Raw genomic sequence first — 24,894 nt, 5'->3', positions numbered from 1 at the left:
AATTTTAGAATGGAACAATAATTAAAAACAATTATAACAATAAACAAGTTCATAATAATAAATACAAAAACAATAATTCAAATGTTATGACACATAAAAACAACAATTAAAGTGGATAAGCCTGGGTTGATTGTGCATCGATCTTCTAACAATGCCTTATACCTCGGGGCTCCACTAGGGGGAGACAGCGCTTCCTTCCTTGCAATGTGCCAGTTTTGTCTTTTCTGTCCCCTGTTATAATTCAGGTAATCGTGGTTTGGAGTTCTGTGAGTCCCTAAGAGTATTTCTGTTGTGTTATAAAATATGAGCAAGTGAGACATATTTTGTGCGTCAAGTTTGTTAAGTATGCGTTTCTGGCTAATGCTAGCAGCTAACATGGTCCCGCTGTAGAGGTGCCACTTTAAAGAGTTCAGATGAGTAAGTTCTGTTAAGACACTAATAATGTATATAACTTTTCCAGACTACGCATCTTTCTCTCCTTACTATTTACCATCATAAACAAAAGCCCAACGCCGGTATGACGTAAAGTTATTACAATTCATTTGGCAGAAATGATATTTGGACCTTTGCCACGACAAGCTGAGAACCAGACCATTTACTAAGAAAACCAGTACCTCTTATTGTGCGTACAGTATATGGACTGTCAGAACCTTCAGATCTGCTGGGACCAGTACAGTTAATGGAGCAGAGCTGAGTATGATTACGACCACAGGTCCAGCATGTTCTTCATTTGGTGCTGAGGATAGTGAGAACTGTTCAACTGCAATCAAACGTGTTATAAAAGTCCAATTTTGTTTTACTACAAGGATCCCCTGACGCCACTGAAGATGCTGAGTCCGGTTGGACAGCTGGCCGACCCAGCTGTGCTGAGGAGCCATCTCCACGTGTCTGCTGTGCGTCTGAAGCAGCTGCAGCCTGCTTTCCTGCCGCTGACCGGACCCGAGGCGTTGAGCAGCATGCACATTCCCTCCATCTCAGACTTGGGCACTCTGTGAGTACAAATAATCACACATGCAGGTGAAGAGCTTAAACAGTTGTATTAAAACATTTCCTGTCAAATAAACAAGTATATTCATGACAAGGTGGACACTGCTCAGCGGAGGCTTTGGTCAAACCTTTTCCTGTTTAGCTCCGTTGCCCCCATCACAGATACAGTACATTCCTCATTAATGAACCCTCATCCTGGATTTTATTCAAAAAACAGTTGATTCCACATATAGTTCATACGTCCTGACTAGTGAAGACACGCCCTCGGCTCCAGAACCCACATTTATTTTTCACTGTCTGCTTTGAGGTTTCTCTGGGAGGCCTTGTGCAGCTTTGTCTTTATGAAGCTGAAAATATGTGGTGGGCTAAGGAATAACACAGAAAGACAGGCATGTAAGTGTTCAGCTACGCTGGTCATGTTCTCTGCAAGGTTCCTACACTTCAACGCTGACTTCATGCTGCTTTGATTACATTGGCCGTAAAATAGGTTTTCAGAAGGGAAGCACTTTACAGCTGCAGCAGAAACCCAATGTTCGCCTTTTTCATATCCCTGCTGCATCTTAGGGCGTCTATAAGATGTCAGGGCTTCTTCTCTTTGTCTTCCATCATTTCCTTTATCTGCTTCACCCCCTGCTTTATTTCCACTTCAGCACACTGCTCCCCTGCTGCAGACAGCTGGAACATGCTCATTTGTTTTCTGACCTGTCTCACTAAAATGTCACTGACTACGCCGGCCTGCTCAGCTAAAACTCTCTGCTCTAATCTGCATCAGTCTGACTGAGAACCTGGACCTCCTGCAGAGTCCTGCTACATACCAGCGTGGTCCAAGCTTCAGTTGACTGGAGGCCACAACATGAGCAGGAAGACTGTACAGTATACAACATCTTCTCTCTCCAAATACAAACTTCATTAATCTGAAAGCTCTTTTAGTTGTGTTGCATAATCTAATATGACCCACTCATTATAAACTGAACACACAGCCCTAAAGTGCACTACTATGAAGAATTTATGAGGTCTGGGCACAATCCGGTTTGCCACTGTTCTTTTTATCATATCTCAAGGTGGCAGCGATGTGGTAAATGTGGAATTCCTGTTTGCTTTTTTAGCCCTCTGTTAATCTGATCCCACTGCTCCGAGCCATGACCCAGTAAATCGGGTCCTAACCTCTGCATGAGGACCAGCAGGAGCCTGGCTGTAAGATACCTGACCCTCAGCTGCTTTTTATCAGCGTCCCACAATCCCTATCTGAGTCCCTATAGCAGCGTGCCGCTCCAATTACAGCCAGCGGTGAAATAACAGTTCCAAAGACTATAGGAAAACAAGTAATTAGTCTCTTTATCTTCTCAGGCTGGTCTGGAATCTAATATGTGGTGGAAAAGGTCAAACTCAAGATGGTTTAACAGAGCCAAGGTTTGAAGGTTCAGTTATCAAAAGAAAAACAAAAACTAGTTTAATGTCTTTGTTGTGTGTTTTTGTTGAAGCTCAGGGAGTTTTACAGCGGAGAAGCGAGTGAGTAGAAAGATTAACATCAGGGAACCTCATGTAACCCTGTGACACCAACATGTACACAAGAGTGCGCCTGTCTAATTTCTTTGATGTTCCTCATTAGCCCGGGAGGATGCGGCTGTTTGTCTGGTTCTGATCAGGGATCTGTATCTGCAGGCCGGATAGATTATAGACACAGGAACTGTTGGAATTATCCCTGCGTCCATGGACGAGCTGTGGAGAAATGGCCGCTGGCGAAGCCGTGGTGCGACTTTGATGGATTGGGCTCGGTGCTGGCTTCCACTGGGACTATGTCATGCAACAGAAACTCATTGTTAGGGCAAAAGTAAACAAATGAAAAGATGTGTATCATCTGGTGAGAACATTATGAATGATGTGTCACAGCAAATGAAAAAAAGCAAAGTAGCTGTTTGTCCTTTACCTCCAAGAAGAATAAAATGCAGAATAATTACAGGAAAGATTAATAAAGAATGTCTTTAGTCCAATGGAAATAACAATTTGACTAATTCTGGCTGTTTGTATTAAATCAGGTTAAAGAATTGGAACTGGCAAAATCATTCTAATTGAACAAAACTCTACCTATAAATGTGGGGCCATGGTTCTACATCAGTTGGAATAAATAGCCTGAACTACATCAGAGAGGTCAGGGCCCCTAAGAAAAAACAATTTAACTAAGAAGGAAATTATGTGAATATGTAACAGGCAGGAAGTGCACTGAAAGTCGCAGTGTCGCTGGAGCACCTCCATCCTGAAAAAACCCCTTTGAAATCATCTCTAATGAGAAACAGATTTTTACCCCGGGACGCGATTGCCATCAACCCCCAGGAACAAATCTCATCTCCGGCTGGATTATCCAGCGCTGCACGACGTCGGCACAGCAGGAGAGGACGCACGACCCGTCCAGGTTAGGATAGCGGCGGGGGCCAAGCGCGCTGCTGGTGGCGTCCGGGAGCACGGAAAGTTAGCGCGAACACGGCGGAAATGACGCGCAGTCCTTGACAAAATAAAACGCGTTGACTTTTTTGACTTTTAAGTGGACCTTTGTTAAATGTTGGCAGAAATCTCGTGACACAGATCTGAGAGCAGTTTTAAATGATCACGTGCTGCTGTTCTCTCACTAAAGATATTCGAGGTATAGATATGTTCATAAAATGTTAACTATAAACTTAATGGTTTCGAAGTCTCACTAGCTATTATTCAGCATAACATTTGCTTGAATTGTAATTTCCTGCTTTTTGACCGGACGCCCAACGTTATATATTGTGTGTATAGTAACACACACGAGTAACAAGCAATCATCTCCCATTTCTGGTCAACAGCTGACTTCAATTTAAAGGAAGAGGTTTGCTTTTTTATATACTGTCATATTTTATGCAAAACAGAAACATCATATTTTTGTAAGGAAAGAAAGTCTGATGAAGCGCTCCACATGTTTCAAAATTCCGTCCGTGGAAGAATAACAGCCATAACGTTTTATTCTGAAATCAGAACCGGAAGTGTATTTTGCCACCGTGTCTAACTTAACCACCAGTTGCGCTCGGGACTTCTCTCCTTCCATCAACCTTCGCTCCGGGACATCTCTTCTTCACCGAGTCCTCAGAGGCGCAGCCGAGCAGAGACGATGGGATGTTGAAGCCAGTCGCCTTCCAGCGTGCAGACACACGGAGAGCTTCCTGGCGTGCGTGCTTCTCCGCGGAACAAGTATAACACCGTCGCGCTGGATGCTGAGATGCGCAGAAAGTGACACGGCTCCTCATCTCTTCTACAGTCCTCACCGAGTCATACAACGCCATGAAAGGTACGGCGCGTAGTTTTGTGCATGCACTTAATTTAAGTTCTCGTTTACTGGGTTTGACAGACGTTTAGCGTGGGTATTTTTGTGGTGCGCCATTAACATCTGGATGCCATTACGGTACTGCGGTGCGGAGTTATTTCTCTCCACCGCTTAGCTGTGTCCGTGATGTAAAAAAATAATAGGCCAAATAAAGTCTACACAATTAATTAGTTAACCTGTGACTTCGATGGCGCACTGGTGAGTGGGAAAAAAGAGCTTTTCAAACTTTACAACGGCAAATAAACGGGTAGTGGACAGTGAAAACACCACCTGCAGAGTTTCATCTGGTCAGATTTACTCCCTTTGGCTGCCCCCCAACTCTCACCCAGCCGGCTAATTCTTCCCCGTTGTGTCCCCTCACCCATGTCGCCCTGCTCGGCCCCATCTGTTTACCATTAGCAGCGATGTTCTCGGTGCAGTGTAATTAAGGTTTACTGTCAACAACCAAAGAAACCGCAGCCTGTGGCTCTTACAGTTCTCTGGGCCTTTGACCGTCACACACACACACACACACACACACACACACACACACACACAGATGAGATGAGATCTCCCAACCAAACATATTGGCTGCCTCCACCTCACTCCACAGAAACCGATAAAACAGTGACTCCTTCATCTTTCCTTTCTGTTTTACATTGTTTGTGGAGTCCTAGCAGCAGCTTTAAACACAGTGAATCCCCCAGTAACATGTGTGTGACCTATTTCTGTCATGTGTTTCTGATTATGTCACAAAGACGACTTTGCAGAAGAGGAGGAAGTTCAGTCTTTTGGATACAAGAGGTTCGGTGAGTGAAACGTTTTTCTTTTCTCTTTGGAGCAGCTCAGGGTTAAATGAAGCCATTATATGAACACACTTCACATCAGTTTGCTTTGTTTGCACTATAAACGGCCCGTGCACACGTAGCAAGACATCAGTACCTCATGAATGAAGAGTAAAACTGCTTAAAAGTTCCAACTTCCAGGTGGACACACGCATCAAACAATGACATCACAACAGCCACAAACAGTTTTGTAGCTCGATCTGTCTCGAGCCTTTTATAGACAGGGTTCCCAGTGCATCACCATTACCTTTACAGCTTAACTTATTTACACTGAGCTCTAACAGGACTGACTGGGAGCTGCCTCGGGGCTCTTGTCACACAGCGGCTGGGGTCCTGGTATCAGCAGCGTTCTGGTTACCGTGACGCTTAGCAGGATGTAAAACCCACGCAGGGCTGCAGTGGCAACTGAAGAGTTGATGAGGCTTTGCACAGTTGTGGTGATTTAGAAGTAGTTTGTAATATCTTCCTCCTTCAAATATGTCGTCAGAATTCCATATGTGGCCGTAATGATTGCCAGTTTTTACACAGTGCAGGAGCGTCAGTCACATCATAAATGTTGATCCTCCTGCAGCGTTGGTTGGAGGGTCTCCCAGCTCTGTCCAGGGTCAGTGGTTTACTATGAAAGTACTTTGTGCCAAACAAATGCTTTGAGTGAATAACAACTTCTTATATTGTAGAAAAATATGTTTCAGTAATTTGGCTGCTCCGTCGTCTTCAGAACGAGCATCTCTGACCAGTTTCTTGCCTCTTTGATCCACTTGTGCTTCTGCTTTTTCTCATGCTTTCACATACTGTATTTGCAGTGCATTTTATTCATTGTATTAAAAAAAAGGCTGTGGGTTTGAAATTCAGTGCATCGCACTTAAAGAAAAAAACGTGGCGGCAGAGGGCAAAAAACAAGCGCTCAAACACATCATTATCGTCCTCCTTGGAGACAGAGCTGCTGCTGCGCTGTTGTGTTGCTTCACCGTTGATTTGGCTTTCGGAGCCTCCTTGTCTCTGTGTTTGGGTGTTGCTGCTATGACTCACCCGCAGCTCGGGTCCGTGGAAGTGGATTCGGGGCAGCGGCTCGATGCTCAACGCAGCACCAGCAGAGACGAAGTCCAACTGCGACAAGAAACAGTGCCTCTTTCATCCGGGTCACCCGAGTAGAAGCATCCTGTCTGTCTTTGTGTGTGAGCGCGTGCGAGTGCCCCTCATGGATCCCATTAGAGAGCTGTGGGAAGAGGAGCCAAATCCATCAAACCTTTAACTTTATTCAAATGCACTCTTGACATTTGGAGCATTTGAACAGTGAGCCGCGTGCTGTTGGTCTTGCTGTTGGGACACAGCAGCTGTTTGGAGGGGTTCAGCTTCAAGGGTCCTTCATTGTGCAACAGAGCTACCGTCATGTAAACCGCTGAAAACCCATTTTTCCCCACTATTAGCACTATAATCTCAGTACTTAGGAGGATGCAAACAGTTATATCCTGCATGTTTTGCTTTAATTCACCTTTTCCCAGGAGACGTGGTCTTTAAATTGTGACATCCAAAAGCTGCAACTCTTCAGCCAAAGCGAGGATGACTTAAACAAAAGGAGAACACTTAATCCAGCTGCTTTGAAAGGGCTCGCGTTGACATTGTATAGTGTAACAACCCAGTTAGAGCAGACAGTTCACTCATTTCCCATTACAGATGCTTTTATCCACTGACCTCCGACCGTGGAGAAAAAGGAAATGTTTGGAAAGCTGCTTCTTGAGTCAACTCTCCCTCCACCACCTGCTTCCAACTCACTGTGTTGATAGCGCTTCATCCTTCATCCTTCTACCTTGCTTTCAGCCAACTTCAGGAGGATTCAGAAAACAGGCTGGTCCTTCACATTAGAAAGGAGCCAGTTGAGCCAGGAGCCATAGTCCATCGTGGAGGACAAGCCCTTAGCCAAACTATTGGGAGATTAGAAACCTGTGTTGTGACAGTTCTGTGTAAAGAACGTGTCAGGACGGATAAAGATGCTGTGACATATGGTGTGACTGTCAGCATCGTGTTCCAAGAAGTTGTTTATGAAAGGCCCAGATTCTTCAGTTCCAAGAATTGATGCACTGATGTCAGTTTTGTTAAACCGCTAATACGGTCGAAACAACATCAGACTCCGCGCTGGTTCTTTGGCTGTGAATCATACGCTCAAGCAAACAACAGGATTTATGTAAAGCAGACACGTGTGAGTCATGTACAAATGCTAACGTGCAAAGAATTGACTCAAGTTTCAAAATCAGAGCAAACTCAATAAACACAAACTCACATCAGGAGGACGCTCGCTGACGTAATGTGTGTAAAGGCTCATGCTAGCGTTCATGCTAATGGGCCTCAACCAACCTCACCACAACGATCTAAACAAATGAACCAGGGCCTTCCACACTCGTTGTGTACCAGTGGACACACACACACACACACACACACACACACACACACTCGTACATGACTGAATTCATATGGTAATACGATCTCGGCTGCTGCCAAGTTGAAGCCAGGCCGGAATAGAGTCCACAGCGCTCAAGCTTAAACATATTTATTTTTCTTCGGGGTGCTGACATAAGAAGGTCGTCAGATTAAAAACTGAGGCTACGTGAGCTTTGGCTGAACTTGTAGAGCTGGTACAATAATCTGTCATTTACGGCAGCTGTCCTCGGCCTGACTCTCGCCAACGACGCAGTGGATGAGAGCAGTTAGTCCAGAAAACCTGTATGAGACATAAGCTAACAGAGGAGTCTGGATCAAGGTATCCGTCCCCCTGTTGCTGCCTCTCCTCCCACACGTGGGTTTGGACACGTTGGACTCAGCCCGGTTTGCGGCCTGCGCGGAACCCAGAGTTCACTAATCTATTTCCTGCACTTGTTATGGTTTCTCCAGCAAATCCTGGAACATTCTTGAAGTCGAACACGGCGCTTGGGCGTCTGCGCCTGGAACCAGCTGTGTCAGCACAGACGGGCCTCGGTTCGGTCCGGTGGGTTGCTCTGGCAGAGAGCGAACAGCACCTCAGCCTCACAAGCACCTTCAGCGGTAGTTCTAATGACACCCATCACCTCATGCATCCTGGAGAACATGGGATCCAGCCGTTATCCCAACAAAACCTGTGCTGTGGTTTCTTGTCCTGCTCAGTGTTGTGGTCTTCTCAAATTCTGCCTCCTGTTTTTTTCCATAGACGTTATGTGGCAGGTTCCAATCATTTAATACTTTAGTTAAGTGAACAAGGCTGTCTTCACTGTCAGCTGAAGTCGACTCTTCATAGTCAGCATGGCGTCTGTCATTGTCAGTCATCAGCTCAAATCTTATTTTCTGCTGTATCTAAAGCCCTTACAGTCAGTGCAGTATGTGTTTTGTATGTAGAATCATTCAATTCTGGGAAATACGTGCTGGACCTGACTAAATGCTTTCTGTGCAGAGATGACTTTAGTCGGTTGTTTATGCCGTCTGGTCTTAACTGTAGCAGATTCTCTGCTCTTTTCTTCTACAAATACTTTATTTGATTGTTTTGTCTCGAAACCCACAAAATGGGGAGCCTGGAAAACTCCTCTAAGCACGACGGAGAAGAATAATGTGGTGACAAGATGACGCTTTTGTGTGAGGACAAGTAAATTGCAGTCAGACACTGGACCCAGAAACAATGAAGTATAATGTGATTGAAAACAATAAAATCAGGTTGTCAGCCTGTGGTTTATAGGAACTCAAATCCCAGATTCATGTCAGACTCAGGCCTGTGCAGGAAGGAGAGTTCATCCAGAGATTACAGAGCAGGCTGTTAAAACCGAGGCCTCAGGGTGTAAACAAACGAGAGGATGTGCAGACCAGGGATGAGGGATTACCTCCAGACAGACAGGAGCAGAGATAACGCCGAGATGCTGGAAGAGGAAGAAGCGCAGGGGCCGCTGGGCGAGAGGCCGTCTCATCCCAGACAATGGAAAGGGAGTGAAAAGCAAGTGAGGAAGAGGTGGAAGAGATGCAGCCGGCTGTGGGAGAGGAGCAGGAAGTGGACGGACGGCTTTGGAGATCGGGGAGAGTGAGCGTGATGGTGGTGGAGGCAGCTGTAACAGAAGAAGATCCAGCTGGAAGTGTCTAACTCCAGCACAAGCGCTGCACCTTCATGACATAAGAGCGTGTGCGCTCACATCCAGCCAGAAAGTCATTAGTGCAGTGCTGCGTTCTTCACAAGCCGTCATTCCTCGCACTTTCAGCCTCATCGCAGTCTTATCTCCTCTAATTCAACCCTTAAACCTGAGTCCAAAAAGATGCAGCCAAACGCAGAAATGGGACTTCGCCGACAAATCATCTGCCGCTTGTCTGGAGCGTGGAGCGTTTTGTTCTCTGCTCAACCTTTCTGTCTGGAGCTTTGATTTTTTTGATTTTATGCGACACACAACATGTCTTTGCTCACTTTTTGTGTTTCTTTGGCCAAGAAACTTGTGCAGCTGTCCAGCAGCCGTTCCCCCGGCCGTCAGCAATATTATTATTTACAAAGCGGAAGGTTAAGACAAAGCGATTTAGAATCTGGCTCGGCAGTAATATTTAATAATATTTAATATTTCTAGATCACCTTTCGGCTAGGTTCAGTCATCTGATAGTCTGCTCTAAATCACTCTTTGTGCTCCTGTAGTCGACCTCCTTTCTTTAAAACAGACCTTCTCCATCTACTTGCCCAGCAGCTAAAGGGCCAGAATCATCCTTGAGGAGAATAAACAGAGTCTAAATCAACAAAAGCCATAATAACTCAGTAACTTCTACTCCTATTACAGGTCAAATGCAAGATGTTTTTCTACCCTTTGCAAGCCATGCCTTCCCTCGATCCTTTGTTAATTAACTCATATCAGGTGCATGTCTTTTTAAACTGGATAATCCAGATCTTTCTGTTTAAAATCCAGGTCCAAACCACAATGAAAGGCTTTTCAAACTCGAGAAAGCACCTCCAGAGCCACAGCAGACTTTCACAGGCGTATTTAAAGCTGGTTAACTGCTGTAGATGTATAAAATCAGCTGAGTGCCATGTGGGAGCGTTCTGAACATGGCTCTTACAGCATGTCGGGAGTTTCCATCGCAACAGGAGGCTGAACATCTCAATCAGTTTGCTGCTGCGGCTTTGTTAGGTTGAATAAACCAGAGGTAACCGGAGTCCAGGCGCCCAATGCAAAGAGCAGCCGTTGACCGGCGATGTTCCTGCCAGAGCAGCACATGTGCTGGTAGTTAGCTGCTATTTCCAATCTGGCCTGTGATCATCTGAGTGTCAGTGACTTTTCTGACTCACCTTTGAAAGTGAGGAAAAGCAGCGGACCCCGCGGCGTCCCCCTGCTTGGCCTCCAGCGCTCACACACCATAATAACCCCTTGATGTGACACACATGCAGATGTCACGAGAGCAGAATGGCCTCTCTTTAAGGACTGAGTCGTTGATTTAGTGATTGAATCAAGAACAGCAAAGTGGAGAGAAAGGTCTCTGAAACACCTGCATTCCTGCTGTGAAAAGGCTTATGTTAGGTTTGGCGAGCTGCAGCTCTTTGTTCTGCAGGTGCGTGTGTGTGTGTGTGTGTGTGTGTGTGTGTGTGTGTGTGTGTGTGTGTGTGTGTGTGTCTTGGACCGACTGCAATACAAACGGATACGTCCCCGTGTCTGCAGCACCTCCAGCAGCAGAGCACACAGGAACTGTTTAACAGTGATTCGGGGGATTCTAATTTCTCCTCTTATGGCATAAGTTGTAAAATCCGCTCGATCTGTTCCTCATGGTCCAAAGTATTAATGAAAAGGGGAGGGAAAAAATGACTGGGCGCTGCCAAAATCAACCTCCAGCTTCCTGGTTTGCAAAAGGGAGTTGACGTGGTGAGCGCTTAGGTCCAAACTCTGTCGGATGAATAAGAACTATCACATTTTCCATGTGTGGCTAAAGATGCAGGGACTTCACTCAATCCCATTTCAGTTCATTACGTCAAGAGTCGCATGTTAGTGATGCTGTTATGTTGCTCTTCATTGTACATGTGTTTAGCCTGGACAGGTGATGCAGTACATATGTATTATATTGCATGTACTCCAGTACTCTGGGGAGCTCTCCCTTTGGAGAGAAGCTGAATCATATCGTGTTTCCTTCTTGTTTGAACTAAAACAAACTTCCTGGAACCACTTCTGAGTTTCTCATTTTCACCATCAAATTGTTCCCTAAAGAAAAACTACGGTCTTCTCACGAGCGTGTGGTGGTGCAGTAGTTTTATTACGGGAGAGTTCTCAGTAATCAGATCTCGCTGCGTGATCACTTTGGCTCCCGACGACGTCTGTTCCGCACAGACGCGTTTCCTCTCCAGCACTTTCGCTAAATGATCCCAAACAAACTCGTGCGTGGAGTAATAGAGAGCAATTGTCTGGTGTCACTGGTGCCGTGCGAGTCACCAGCCAGATGTCGGCCGGCTCCTCCTGCCCGTCGCGGCTCTGTCCCACCGGCTGCACGCTGCCCAGAGGTCGCCCCCGAACACATTCTGGCAGAAACACTTCCTCTTCCTCCCGACCGGGACGGCTCGTTGTCATTCAGACACGGACACGCCCCCCCGGCATCCGACCACAGATGTGGCGGACCACCCAGAAAGGAACTCCATCACCCATGATGCAGCACTAACACAGGGAATTAGCATTGTTGCTGACCTCAGAGAGCATCCCACCCGCCGTGAAGCCTCCTGCTCTTTGTGTTTCATCTTGTTGACTTTGGCGGCTCCTCAGCATCTGGAGGAGAAGTGTATTTCTTCTAATTCTCTGTGTGGTTTGCTCTCACTTAATCATTCTCAGGATTTCTTGGTCTTCATGAAAGTTTTCCACATTCAGAGTGGCACGTGTTTTATTCAAAATCTCCCCTTCTACTTTAATGGAGTGTGTTGAAGCTCCTCACTTGTCTAATTACAGAATTTAAGAATTAAGCTTCTAACTTAATTCATAACGATCTAATTGATGGTTGTTTAAACCGCCTGTCAGCAGGCAAACCAGAGTCAGGCTCATATTTTATGGTCCTCCGTGTTCTCGCAAAGCCGCTGCTCTTAAATGCACGAGTCCTTCTGAGAAGCAACCCTACAATCAAAAGTGTCTTTCTCCGCAGTGACCGTACTGTTATGCCAACGCGAACCGCCAGCGACACCAGCTGCAGTGAACAGAAACCATCAAAGGCTTCTGGACTGTCAGAGGGGGAACGTGTTCCTTCGCCGAGTTTGTGGAGGACAGAGGTTCGGTTCTCTGTCCATCGGCCACAGCCAGTGATGGATGAGGCCGATGAGGCCCCGCTCTGTCAAAGAGCTGCCCCTCAACAGAGCAGGAACAAGACATGAGATGAATGCAGAAGCTCACGCTTTGCTGCGTGTGTTGGATTCGTAATGCGTGCATTCGTACGCCGTATGTCAGACTGCTATAACCACATCCTCATGTTTCCTTGAGGTTTGGCACATGGAGCCGTTTTATGCATTTTTTGCTGACTGCATTAGTCGTTTTATTTTTCTGCTGCACAGTCCCTTTCTCACAAGTGTAATATTTAGATTTTTATATTACCTCCCTTCAGTTTTTATGCTAATTCCGATCAGATTACAGGTAACTAATAATTCAACAGCCGGTCCAGACTGTCGTATTTAGATTTTCCAGCATTGAAGCAGTTGTGCGTTGGCTTAAACATCCTGTAGTGGTTGCCATTTTAATACATGATGACATAAAGACTCAAAGTGAGGCCTTCACTTGTCCAACTTGTCTAACATTTCGATGTCTAACATGTCCTTATCCATTTTCATGCAGGGAAGAAAGGGGCATGTCTCGAATACCATTTTGTGGTTTATTATCCCAGCTGTTCATCTGAAGGAAAATGTCCACTTATTTATTTTATTCCTGGTTTTCTTCAACTGGGGACATTTAGCTGTTTATTTTTCTCTGAAGTTCTTGCCAGCCCTCAGTCTCTTTGTAGTTGTTTTTACAATTTGATGGGCACCTTTTTAAAAAAAAGAGATGTGGTGGACCTGACATCGATCATCAGATGAGCCTAAGGAGACACTGACCATAGGAAGAACACTATTTGTGCCTTTTATATTTATTTGAAATGGATGAGATAATGATTAAATACAGCTGAATGTGTTCTAAGTGAGCAGCTCTGAATCTCTCACTGGACAAAGTGTGTCTTCTGTTTCCAACTTTACCCCTCTGAACTCTCCTTTCTTGCTGAGGTGTTGTGTTTCCTTCAGAGTTGGATGCTAATGTGATGGGCCTTCGCTTACGGGCCACACACGCACAGATGAGAAGAAACACACACACACTTACTAAAAGGCTGCAAGGTCTGGGGTGCTTAAGCTGCGGTGTTTGGATTTGTAACTAAAACCCGAGTCACTGCATGGGCCCCAAATCCCCGAGCTCACGAAGATCATTCCCGCTCTCTCCATTGTTGATGTAGTTTTGTGGAAAGACGACCTGTTTGATTCTGCGCCGGGCGGAGCGAGGCCACGGGGCGTTTGCAGCCGTGGACGCGTTCCTGTCTGACCACAGCGCATCTGAGAACCATTTTGGAGACGTTTATTTCCCCACCTTTGCTATCAGTTGTTAGGATGAAGAAAACCAGCTTCAACGTGAACCTCGCCAGGCTTTCGTATCTTCGATTTTATTCAGTGGTCCCGATCACATAAGCAACCTCTATAAGGCCATTCATTCTGAATTGAGCCTTACATGCTTCAAATATCGACCTTGTTGTCCCGCATGATCCTTTATACTTTATACTTACATGTGCTTGTTTTCCGCGAGCCAAAATGTGTCGCAGGACGAAAGCGCAGTGGAATCGGGTCTCTCTCCGTCACTCCCCCGCGGCGTGGCGGCAGACAGCTGGAGCCAGGCAGCGCCGCTGGATGGTGTAATGACGGTTGCCTCACCACTTGACAGCGCATTTGTGTTGGATGTAACACAAAGCACAATCAGAAAGATCGTGTCATAGGAGCAACGCTTTCTTTCTTCTCCTCTAGCTTTTTTCATGGGTTCTGGCCTGTGTCGCCGTCCCTGAGGTTCCTGGGTTGCTGTGGGAGAATGTGGCTTTTACGATCCTTCCATCTCTGCTTTCTCTCCACTTCTCGGGCCTTTACAGCACCTCGCTTCTCCTCTTTCGCGTATCTGCAGCCACATACTCATAACTGCGCTTGTCTGAGGCATACGGTTTCCATCATTTGTTATAAAAAAGATGGAGCCTGAGTCGGGCCACACATGGAGCTGGGATGGTGTCTCTCTCCTGCGGGGCCTTAGAGTCATGCCATGAAGTCAGAACCCGCTGGCCCGAACTCTGCACTTCCTCTGATGGCGTCGTTGGCAGGTCGAGCCGTAAAGTGAGAGCAGTGGGCGCCGCCGTAGGAGATGATGTTTTGTCCAAGCTGTAAACTGGCAGTTAATGAGTGAATTAACCTCAGAGCCAAGACCTCTGCTGTGAGAAAGGTTTGCTCACTCGCTTCGTCTGTTCCTCAAGAAATAAATCACCCAAAGTAGTGTTAGAGCCTTGAGCTTCAGTGCTTCCAGCTAACGCGCTACAACAGGGAACTCAACAGGTTTACGCTTTGCAGAGCTGCATCTCGCCGATGCAGGTTCACAGGAGATGGCTCCACCAAGATGCAGGAGTGATGATGAAGGAGTGTTTTTCTTAAAAAATTTCAATTCAAGCGGTGCAAAATTGAAGCAGCGCAGGCCATCGGACTGTCACTGAGAAAGCTGAGACGTGTATGAGTCACTCATTGAGCCATCATCTCACTCCTGACTGTAAAACATCTTGGCTTGGGTTACAGCATGTCAGAGATCTAGTAAAACTTGTATTTCTGCAAACTAACGAAGGCCAGATGTCCTGATAGATGACTGCCAATTAGAAACAATTAGAAACAAACAACTGAAGTGATGGCCTGCAGTGAAAAAGCCAGCGGAGGCTCCACTGGTGGATCTGTCAAGGCGCAGTGGCTCTGATGTAGGAGGAGATGTTTTTACTCGGGGGGTGGACGTTTGTGAGAAAGGTTTACCTTTTGGTTTGCTTCGACCTCCTTCATCAACATAGCGCCCAGGCGGCAGCTTTTACAGCTTACTGGGCTGTTTCTAAGAGGCCAGCCACATCAGCTGATGGAAGTATCTGTATTAGTACAATGTATTAACACATAGCAGATCTAACCTTTGCTTTGTCTTCTTCAGTTACATACTGTACTTCTCATGAATCAAGGTGGACACTCAGAAGAACCTTGAGGTTTTGCAAAAGCAATGTCTGACTTTGTCCGACCACAGCGAGTCCGTTCATGCTGTGTCTTTTTTTGGGAATGGCGCTTTGTGCTCAGGTCATTGTTTTTGTTTTGCTCGGAGCAGTAAAAGTGTTGTTGTCAGCCTGTGGTCGGAGCATCCTGGATGTTTTTGTGTGTGCGTGGTTGTGGTCGTTGGGATCTGTTCATGTCTGACTGTTCAGGCCAACGTGGAAAACGATGAATCAGCGTTTGATTCACTGAGCAGCAGCCAACGGAAGCTGAGTTTACCTGAGACGGAGGAGGCAGGTGTTCTTATGCCCCTCATTTGATGTTTATTGAGAAATATGTCTGTCCACAAAGTATTTTATTTAACTATCAACAGGCCTGAGCATGTTACACATTTTTCCCAGTGTGGCCAAACGTCTCATTCTACAAACCTCATGATATTTAATCCATGAGAGTTTTCCATCTGGGCTCAGTTAGTGTGGCAGATATTTCAGAACGTGTGAAGGACCTTTGTCCTGGTTGTCCAGGGTCCATCTGGCCGTTTGTCATGTCAACAGCCTGATTGTGACTGTGGAGCTCTGTGATGTTTGGTTTTTAGATTGTTTTGAATTTGGGATTAACACCTTTTAGCCTTTTACCTTGTGTAACTCATGCCGTGCCGGATTTGGTTTCCTTTCTCACGTCGGTGATGTCATCACTTCCCAGATAAGAGACAGTTTGTCCTTAAACCGCAGCTGCACTTTTATTAGTGAGGTATCATTTATTAGTGAGAGTTGGCATCAAATACTAGGTCTGACGCATCGAAATTTTATGGCTTCATTATTTTTTTATTTTCATTTCATCAAATCATGTTATTTTATAGAGGAAGGCTTTTGTTACTCTTATTATAATTGTGTTCCTCTGTTTTTCTTTTCATATTTTAAACCACATAAACACTATTAGCAGATTATTAACAGTTCAAACCTTTGTTAAGTTAATAAACTGACTATTTGTGAGTGTGTTTAAGTCTAAACATGAATATGAACATATCACACAGACCAGAGTAAAGCAGACAGGATCCAGCATCTGCCTCTTTTCTTTACTGTATGTGTCATGCCTGGACCCGCTGGACAGTGACCCACTGGGGAGCGGAAGAGCATCGGGTCGTGACCCATTTTGCTTCGGGGGATCCCAACAGTTCTTGGGGAAGTTAGGGAATGATCACAGCTGCTCCAGCTGACGTCTGTTCTTGTGTCAGTTGAGTCGTCATGCATCGCCGCTCTAGCCCTTGTTGTGTTGTGGGCCATGTGTTTCGTGTTATGCCAGGTGTCCGACTAATTCCTCACCCATTCATCAAACATCTGATGATCGTCACTGAAATGGAAAAGCCTTTTGCCTGTGTAACAGTTTATACGCTCACACAGTGTTTTGGTATCATTTCAATGTAGCACATTTGTAAACACTGTCAGTGTGTTTGGATTGCAACAGCAAATTTGGGGAACAGCTCTTTGATTACTGTGAAGCGACGAACTGATATCCTTGTTTTATTGTGGAAGCATGAGCTGACACTTTAAACATGTCAGCAGTTATGAACGATCCAGAAGTGTGATCATTTGTAGTGGCCGCATTCCCAGAGTGCACTTCTTTGCTTCAAGTTGAACCGGTGGCCAGTGTTTGGTAACTCGCTCCACAGCTGGAGCAGCAGAGTGGTCCACTGGACGCTAGCATCAGCATCAGCATCAGCTTGAGGCGATAATGTAACTACCATGGCAGAAGTTCATTTTTTGTTGAGCTTGCTCCTGCTCTTTACGGTAAATGTCGTGGCTGTGACATCTAAACTCTGGCGAGCCAATCAGTGCTGCTGTTTCAAATTAAATATTACATCAGTATTTTCAATGCATTTCACCCGCATGTGTAGTGAAGCTGTTGCCACAAAGAGGTTATTGCACTTTACAGGCTGATGCATGGTGATACTGTCAAGCGGCATATAATTCCTCAGCTGGAAATGAAATGCAGCTGTGTTCCCGTCAGCAAGTTGAATTTTGCCACTCTTCTGCCTCGGAAGAGATTCTAAGGAATATTTTATGAAAAAAAGTGTCTTAATTATGTGCACCCATGTGCACACAGACTTGGAACGTTGACTAAAACCCTGTGTCCATGATGAGTGAAGACCCAGTTCAGGAAAATAAGCCGAGTGTAAACAAGTCCATGGGGGGGTTGTTTTTGTGTCCCCTGCCCCTCCACCACCCGGCCCCCGAGGGACCTGCTGCACTCTTTAATGTAGACTCCAGGGTTGTTTGTCCAGATGTGGTACTCCAGCCAGCACCACATCCTACCAACATGTTCCTGCTTTTAAACAATTGCCGTATGATGTATTAACCTGCGTCGTACTCCGCTCTGTTTTCTCACAGGGATCCAGGAGGGCAGCCAGTGCACTAAGTGCAAGAATGACTGGGCGCTGAAGACCGCCATAGCTCTGCTCTATGTGCTGTGCACCCTCCTCACCATCGCTGTGGCTGTACTTGGATATAAAGGTGAGATGACGTCAGTCTGTTGTGGTCTCGCTCCAAATCCTACTTTTTCCAAATAAATCCGTGTCAGAGTGATTCTGTTACAGAGCTGCTATCCCACCTCTGCCAAGAAATAAGAGCATTGCTGTTTATAAGTGCACTGAGTCATCCTGTGTTTGAGCAAACGAAGCGGCAGCATAGCCCAAGTGTGAGACAGATGCTGTTTGGCGACACAGCTTTGTCGGTATTCAAAGACAATAGCTCAGTAACATGAGAGCTGTCACAACAGTGGAACTGGTAGATGCACACACACAGACACAGAAAATCCAGTCAATCCAAGAGTGGGGTGAATCTTCTCATGTAAGTTTGGACAGGAGGGGAAGTACATCCCAAAACGTTACTCCCAAGGTGCACCATGAGTGATATTTATCCATGCAAATCCATGTTGGAAATACATCCAATGAAAACTGTTCACGGTAGCTGGGATTCAGATTTTAAAACGCTTGCTGTCGTATGTAATAATTGTTCTGTTCAGTGCATTGAAATTCCTTTAACTTCCACTGTGTTACACTGGAGGTAGAAATGTCAAAACGTCAGCACATGAAACCAAAACTATACAAGAGTCCACAGCAGCAGAGGTAAGTGAGACAATATGCTTCTTTGTTGTGGGGATGAACAGACCGTTGCAGTCCAACCTCCTCTGTCCCCTCTCTCTCTGCGCCCTTCTCTGGCTCCAGCCAGCAACCTTGTCTCCGTTTATTTTACCAACACCCCCCAAAAGCTCGTGCCCCTGGGGGAAGTCTTCAGGCTTTGTGGAGCTAAACTTCCTGGTTGACTTTTACAAAATCTTTCAGGTCGGGAAACGGCCTCGACGTTTTTCAGAGAATTGAACTGGGATTGTTCCTGTTGTAATTGTGCTAAACGTTCCCATATGTGACTGCTTCACGTCCCCTCTGTCTTATGAGTTTGGGATAATGGCATGAAGTTAACATGTTCAGGGGTTATCTGTGTGCCTCAAGTACATTAGCAATGACGTCCCCTCGCTCTCTGTTCCGTGCTGCATGTGTTCATGCAGGCCTAATTGATCCCAGATGAGCAGCGGGTGAACTCCATGCAACTCCTGCAGAACCCGCTGAAATTGGGTTTTTACTGGCACCGAAGCACTGCTCTGTCAGGGGAACCACCGCTCAGCTTAAACACACTCCCAGCTCCAGATGGTTATGTAGTGAGGCCCAGAGTGCTCTATGCGCTTAACATGTGTGCTGCTCGCCGTCCTCCACCGCTGACCCGCACACACGTCCTCTGAGCGGCTCGCTTCTTTTGAAGCCGTTTAACCTGAGAGGTTTGGCAGGGATTCGCCTACATGCAGCCAGCTGTCTTGATTGACACAACCAAAGGTAGTGTGAGGTGATTCTCCGGTCTCCCAAGGAGTAAAGATCCCTTAACGTCCCTCAAATACAACACGATCATCTTGTGATTTGATTATGTTCAGATCAAAACGTTTTAAGATAAGAATAATAATTTCGCAGCCATAGTTCTAGCATGTCACACATGAGTATATTTGGTTTTAGGTCTAAGTAAAACAATGGCCTCACAGGGAGACATAGTAGGACACGGTGCAGTGTGAGACAGGCTGTGAACAGCAGCTCAGTCCAACTTCTCCTCTTGAACTGAGAGTTGATCTCAGTGAAGGTCATGTGACCAGGGAGGGTTTACACAATAAAACATTTCATGCACAAAGTTCACAGTTTTATTTCATTCCTTTTCTTTTATTATTTTTGTTTTCTTGCATTTAAGATACTGTATTTTAAACGGCGCTGACACATACTTTCAATCAACAGAAACTACCTCACCCTTGTTTTTACAATATTAGAACCTGTAAGTTTCCTGCCAACATAATGCCTAAGGCTGTAGCAGGTTTGCAAATGTGCTTCATGGTCCAATGATATATTTTATGGTAGTTTTTGCAACACTGTGATGCAAGGAGGCCCCAGTACAGGAACGGATGCGTGTCTGGAACTGTATCCCATTTTGTTTTGTGTTTCTTGGGAGCAGTGATTTTCTCCATGGTAAGCTAAGGTAAGCTACAGTAATGAAGGCGAGTGAATGCAGTTTCCCAACAGAGGAGGCCATGCAGTTCTCATTTGAAAGATCCGTGCCCCTAGCGAGGCTTGCGGTGGAAGTAGGCTGACTCCATGGAATCCGAGACACATTCCAGAGGATCTGAATGCTTGTGTCGCCTGTGGGGGCGTGAAGACCCTCCCTGCCACAGCATCTGTCTCCTCTGCACTGTGTTTGATCAGCCTGTTTACTGAAACCCCCTCCACAGGTCACTTCCTCTCCCATAGGGCCCACAGCAATGTCTCCCCTTGCACCTCTAGCCTTGGTCTCTGATGTTGACCACCCACTCTAGCTTTGCTGCATCAAAGTTCCTTCTTTACCACAGTCCCTATGTTTTCTTCTGTCTTTTGCTCAACATAATTCCACTACGAATGTTTATTTAACTTTTTTGAAAGTGTCTCTGTCCCACTCTGATCCAAGAGATCATGTCAGCAACCAACATCACATGCCAATACAGTATATGATGCCCTTATACTGTAGCATGTCTTCTTCATTAGTTTTAACTCCAATGTCTTTTGTTGTAGATATATTTATGATTAGACTAGCAATAAACTTTGTCCTTCCTGTCCCCTTTTCTTACAGTGGTGCAAAGAGTCAACAGTGTATCTGAAGGTATCGCAAACTATGGGGGAAACATAATCGCGGTTGAATCAGAATTGAAAAAGCTAGGTAAGGTTCATATATCATATCATATCAAACATTTGTAAACCCCCATCTTCATCAAAGATGATCAAACAGGGGAAAAGTCGGAGAACACCACAACCGAGATCCAGGCTTTCAAGAACAACATCTCGGCTCTCCAAAAGCAGCTGTCTGCGGTGGAAGATCGCGTCCAAAGTGATCAAGTTAAACTAGATCAGCTGCAGAACATTACCTCAGACGTTCAGAGCAGCCAGGGCTCCATTCAGGGACTGCTGGGCGCCAACACAGCCACCTTACGCTTTGTTAATGGCACCCTGCAGGCTTATGGCAGCATCATTCAGGGCCTGCAGGATGACACAGCCAGGCTGCAGAGAGAGCTGCACCAGCAAGTGAAGCTCCAGAACCAGGCACTGCTCAGTATCAGCAGCCTTAACCTCACACAGGCCCAGCAGAGAGGCCTCATTACTGCTCTGCAGCGCTCAGTGGATGACACCAGCCAAGCCATCCCGAAAATGCGCAATGACTTTCAGAGCCTGGAACAAACATCCCGACAGACGCGCTCTGACACGGAGTGGCTTCAAAGTAAAGTGGAAAACTTACAAATTTTGGCCAGTAATGCTTCAGTTCTAGCAAAAGCCAGCAACGACAGCCTGGAGGATGTGGGGTCACAACTTGCTTTCATTGCCAACCAACTCCAGAATACCAGCAACCTAGCTGACGCACATGACCAGACTCTGAGGGAGATTATGGATCAGCAAAGGGACTTCGGCAACCTCACGTCCACCAAATTTGACCGTCTGGAAGTGCGCCTAGATGAGTCGGAGCATAGTATGGACCGTTTGACTGGCAACATCAGCTTCACCACGCAGCTCTTGGGTGCCATCAACCTTAACCTAAATGAGTTACGCACATGTTCCGAGACCGTTGGCCGTCATTCAGACTTCTTGTTAAACCTAAATGGCAGCGTGGCAGACATGAGGACAGATGCATCTAGTTTGAGATCCCAACAGGAGGAACTGGCAGCACGTCTGGACAAGGAGGTTACCAGCCTCTCTATTGTCATGGAGGAAATGAAACTGGTGGACACCAAGCATTCACAACTAATAACTAACTTCACTATTTTACAGGGTGAGTGAAATTTGGCTTTAGAGTTGTACAAAGTAATGGAAATTGTGATATATTTTTGTCTAACTCTCATAAAAGCATTGAAGTCAATATGTATTTGATGGGGTATTAGTCTTAAACAAACACCCACAAAAGATGGATTTGTTTGTTTCATGTTTCAGGTCCCCCTGGTCCCAGAGGGCCAAGAGGGGACAAAGGACCTCAGGGACCACCTGGTCAGATAGGCCAAAAGGGAGAGAAAGGAGAAAAGGGTGGCCCAGGTATACGTGGGCTTAGAGGAGAGCAGGGTATACCAGGACCACCAGGTCTCCCAGGCTTGAAAGGTTTGCCAGGAATGACTGGCAGCCCTGGGTCCAAGGGCTCCCGAGGGTCAGGAGGCAGGGCCGGACCTCCAGGTTCTAAAGGAGAGCCAGGTACTGCTGGTTTGCCTGGAAGAGACGGACAGCCTGGCCCTCAGGGTGTCCAGGGCCCACCAGGCATTAGAGGCCCTATGGGACCTGCTGGGGAGCAAGGGCCAAGGGGAATGCCTGGACCAATGGGGCCTCCAGGTCCACCAGGACCTCCAGGGAAACCAGTCCAAATACAGGATCAAACAGTTCCTTTAAGTCCTGTGTCTCCACAGAATGATGGGGTAGCACACAGTCTCAGAGCGCCAGGTAAGGCTTCTATATTTAGTCCTGCATTTAGTTTGTTCTGCTGTAGAAATAAAACCATTCACTACCTTTTATTGTGTATTTAACATTTGTAATATTAGTAAAAGGTTATCAAAATATAATGCATTAAGGCAGTTCTCTATAATCTGTTTGAATAATAATTATTATGTTTTGTAGGTTGCCCGGTCGGGTGGGTAAACTACCGAGACAAGTGCTACTTTTTCTCTAAAGACCTGCACAGCTTTGATGATGCAAAACGAACCTGTGAATCCAAGTCTGCTTCTCTGCCAATGATCAATGATTGGGACGTACAGGTGATTAGATCTGTTTGCAATTTCTTCCTTAACAAATACCTCTAACCTTAACCTGCACTGTTACTTAGCAGTGGATGATGCTCTGTGATGTGTATTCTGTGGTTCTTCTGTTCCTGTGTGACCTCAGAATTGGCTGAAGGATCAGACTTTTGAAAAAGGTTACTTTTGGATCGGTCTGACTGACAGGCAGGAGGAGGACGATTGGCGCTGGCTGGATGGGAGCACACCTGCTTTCACGTCAGTTCTCTACTCATATGAAACATTTTATATGCCTGGACATGGTACTAGTTTTAGAACTGTGCAAAATGTAATCATCTCATAATAATAACAAACAAGGAGAACCATTTGTGTACAAATTGTTGATACTGTAGCCATACAGGGTAACAGTCAATACCATTTCAGTTCCTATTATTTTTTCCATTGCTGTGGTTTTCCACCTCACTTGCAATTTGTCTGTGTAAACCTTGATGTGTGATCGCCCCCTGTTGTTTGCCTGCAGAAAGTGGAGGTCTGGTCATCCTGCTACATGGAAATATGGAGACCTTGGAGAAGACTGTGCAGGGCTTATGCATGAAGGGTTGTGGAGCGATTTCCGCTGTGAAGATCTCCTAAACTACATCTGTGAAAAGAAAATGGAGACCTGTATGTCTGTTTTTTCCTCTTTCAAATGCTGGTTTTCTTTTTGTTCAGTGGTTGTCTGAAGTATGTATTCCATTTGCAGAGGTGTCCTAATGTCATCTCCCTGTCTTTTTTGCAGCAACATCATCTGGATCGTAGCAATAGCTGCAGAATGGCCCACATGCAATGAGCAGCTAGACTCTACCCATGTGGCAATGGGCCAAAGACCCACTTTTGAACAGTATGCATGAAGAGAGACTTTTCTGTCCTCCAAAGTGAAGCCAAGTTCAACTTTACCAGCAAGTGCAATACAGCCGGGCCATTATAGGACGAGGACAATCTGTATTAAATCCCCATCTGATTTATATATATATAGATTTATGAATAAATGTGTATGGTTATTTGAAACATACTTTATAAAACTGTATCTCATGCTGAAATGAATATGAATGTATATTTCACTATGCAAATTCTGAAGGAAAATATATCTTCGACTAAAAGGTGCAAAATGATGCGCAAAAGACACAACGCCGCTGATATGCTATCGCCGAGGAGCCCGTAATGTAACCTCATGAATGTCTATATAGCGTTTTTATGTATACAAGTAGGTCGGAAGGAAATATTTACGCATTACCAGAGCCCATCACAGACATTGGTTCAGAACCAGTTTACAGTCCAGTACTCTGTAAACTGTGTATAATACAGTGTTTTGTTATTGAGATTTATTTTTCCTACTACATACTGTACGTATGTTTAAATAGAAGAATCTGTGGTGCCTACCTACAAATAATAATAATGTGCCATTTCCTGCACTCAGGTATTTTAAATCACACTAAGATGAAGGAATCACAAATAAATATGCTAAACGCCGCAAGATGTCCGTTGGCCTTTTGTTTGTTACAGTGAAACTGTGATGTGTGTGTGTAGTCTCAGCGTAACCTAGTATGAGGCTCAACAAAACTGCAGTATTGTAGAATTTGGTTTATTGCACAAAAATGTATTTTCACATTTCTAGTTTTTCTGAAAAATAACTTTTCCTGTGATTTTCTGACAATGGCTTTTGTTTTTCTTCTCTCTTACCCGAGTTATAAGTAAAAGGTTGCTTTTGGTAAATAACCATGGGCAATGCATGTCACTGAGCAACATTTCTCAATCACTTCACATTCAGGTTCCTCTCGTCCCATTAGGGTCACTGCAGCTGCACAGAAGACTGAAATGATCTTGTAATAGCACCTTCGGTAGGAGGGAATTGAACCAACTACTCTATTGACAAGCACATCTGATTCTTCGCGTTAAAAAACAACAGTGACTGAAGACTGCAAGTGCTCACATAAATTTGAACGACAGTCTCACCAGATACAAGTGGCCTTTAGAAAAACACACTACTGTTTGAAGACTTGTATCTTGAAGATTAATTGACACATTTACATCAAAGCAACATTAAATAACGTGGAAGCTGAGCCGAGCAGACGAAATGTTAGGTTGACTGATACAGTGTGTGAATAAATTATTATTAAGAAATACACTTAATATTAACTGCTTATTTCACATTGCAT

The 24,894-nt window shown here is 45.4% G+C and overlaps 1 protein-coding gene across 9 annotated transcripts; it reads left to right on the top strand.

Annotated features, from left to right (window-relative positions):
• Positions 1-55: 55 nt before the first annotated feature.
• Positions 56-24,208, top strand: LOC114853645 (collectin-12-like). 9 transcript variants are annotated; one of them, XM_055508093.1, is made up of 12 exons: positions 56-417; positions 550-991; positions 2,335-4,291; positions 5,065-5,115; positions 17,767-17,889; positions 20,569-20,655; positions 20,725-21,756; positions 21,915-22,409; positions 22,584-22,720; positions 22,848-22,957; positions 23,220-23,362; positions 23,478-24,208. In XM_055508093.1, exons 3-12 carry the CDS (start codon positions 4,285-4,287, stop codon positions 23,495-23,497), a joined length of 2,205 nt encoding a protein of 734 aa, XP_055364068.1. In that variant the 5' UTR covers positions 56-417; positions 550-991; positions 2,335-4,284; the 3' UTR covers positions 23,498-24,208. The 9 variants fall into 9 exon arrangements, with proteins under 9 accessions (XP_055364068.1, XP_040926123.1, XP_029003078.1 ...); XM_041070189.2 differs by having other exon boundaries at positions 56-712; positions 807-991; XM_029147245.3 differs by having other exon boundaries at positions 56-991; positions 2,469-2,496; positions 2,597-4,291.
• Positions 24,209-24,894: the final 686 nt, after the last annotated feature.

The sequence above is a fragment of the Betta splendens genome, chromosome 4 (genome assembly GCF_900634795.4).
Source record: "Betta splendens chromosome 4, fBetSpl5.4, whole genome shotgun sequence".
Lineage (NCBI taxonomy): Eukaryota > Metazoa > Chordata > Actinopteri > Anabantiformes > Osphronemidae > Betta > Betta splendens.
The sequence above is the reverse complement of the archived record's forward strand: the minus strand, read 5'-3'. Positions and strand labels throughout refer to the sequence as shown.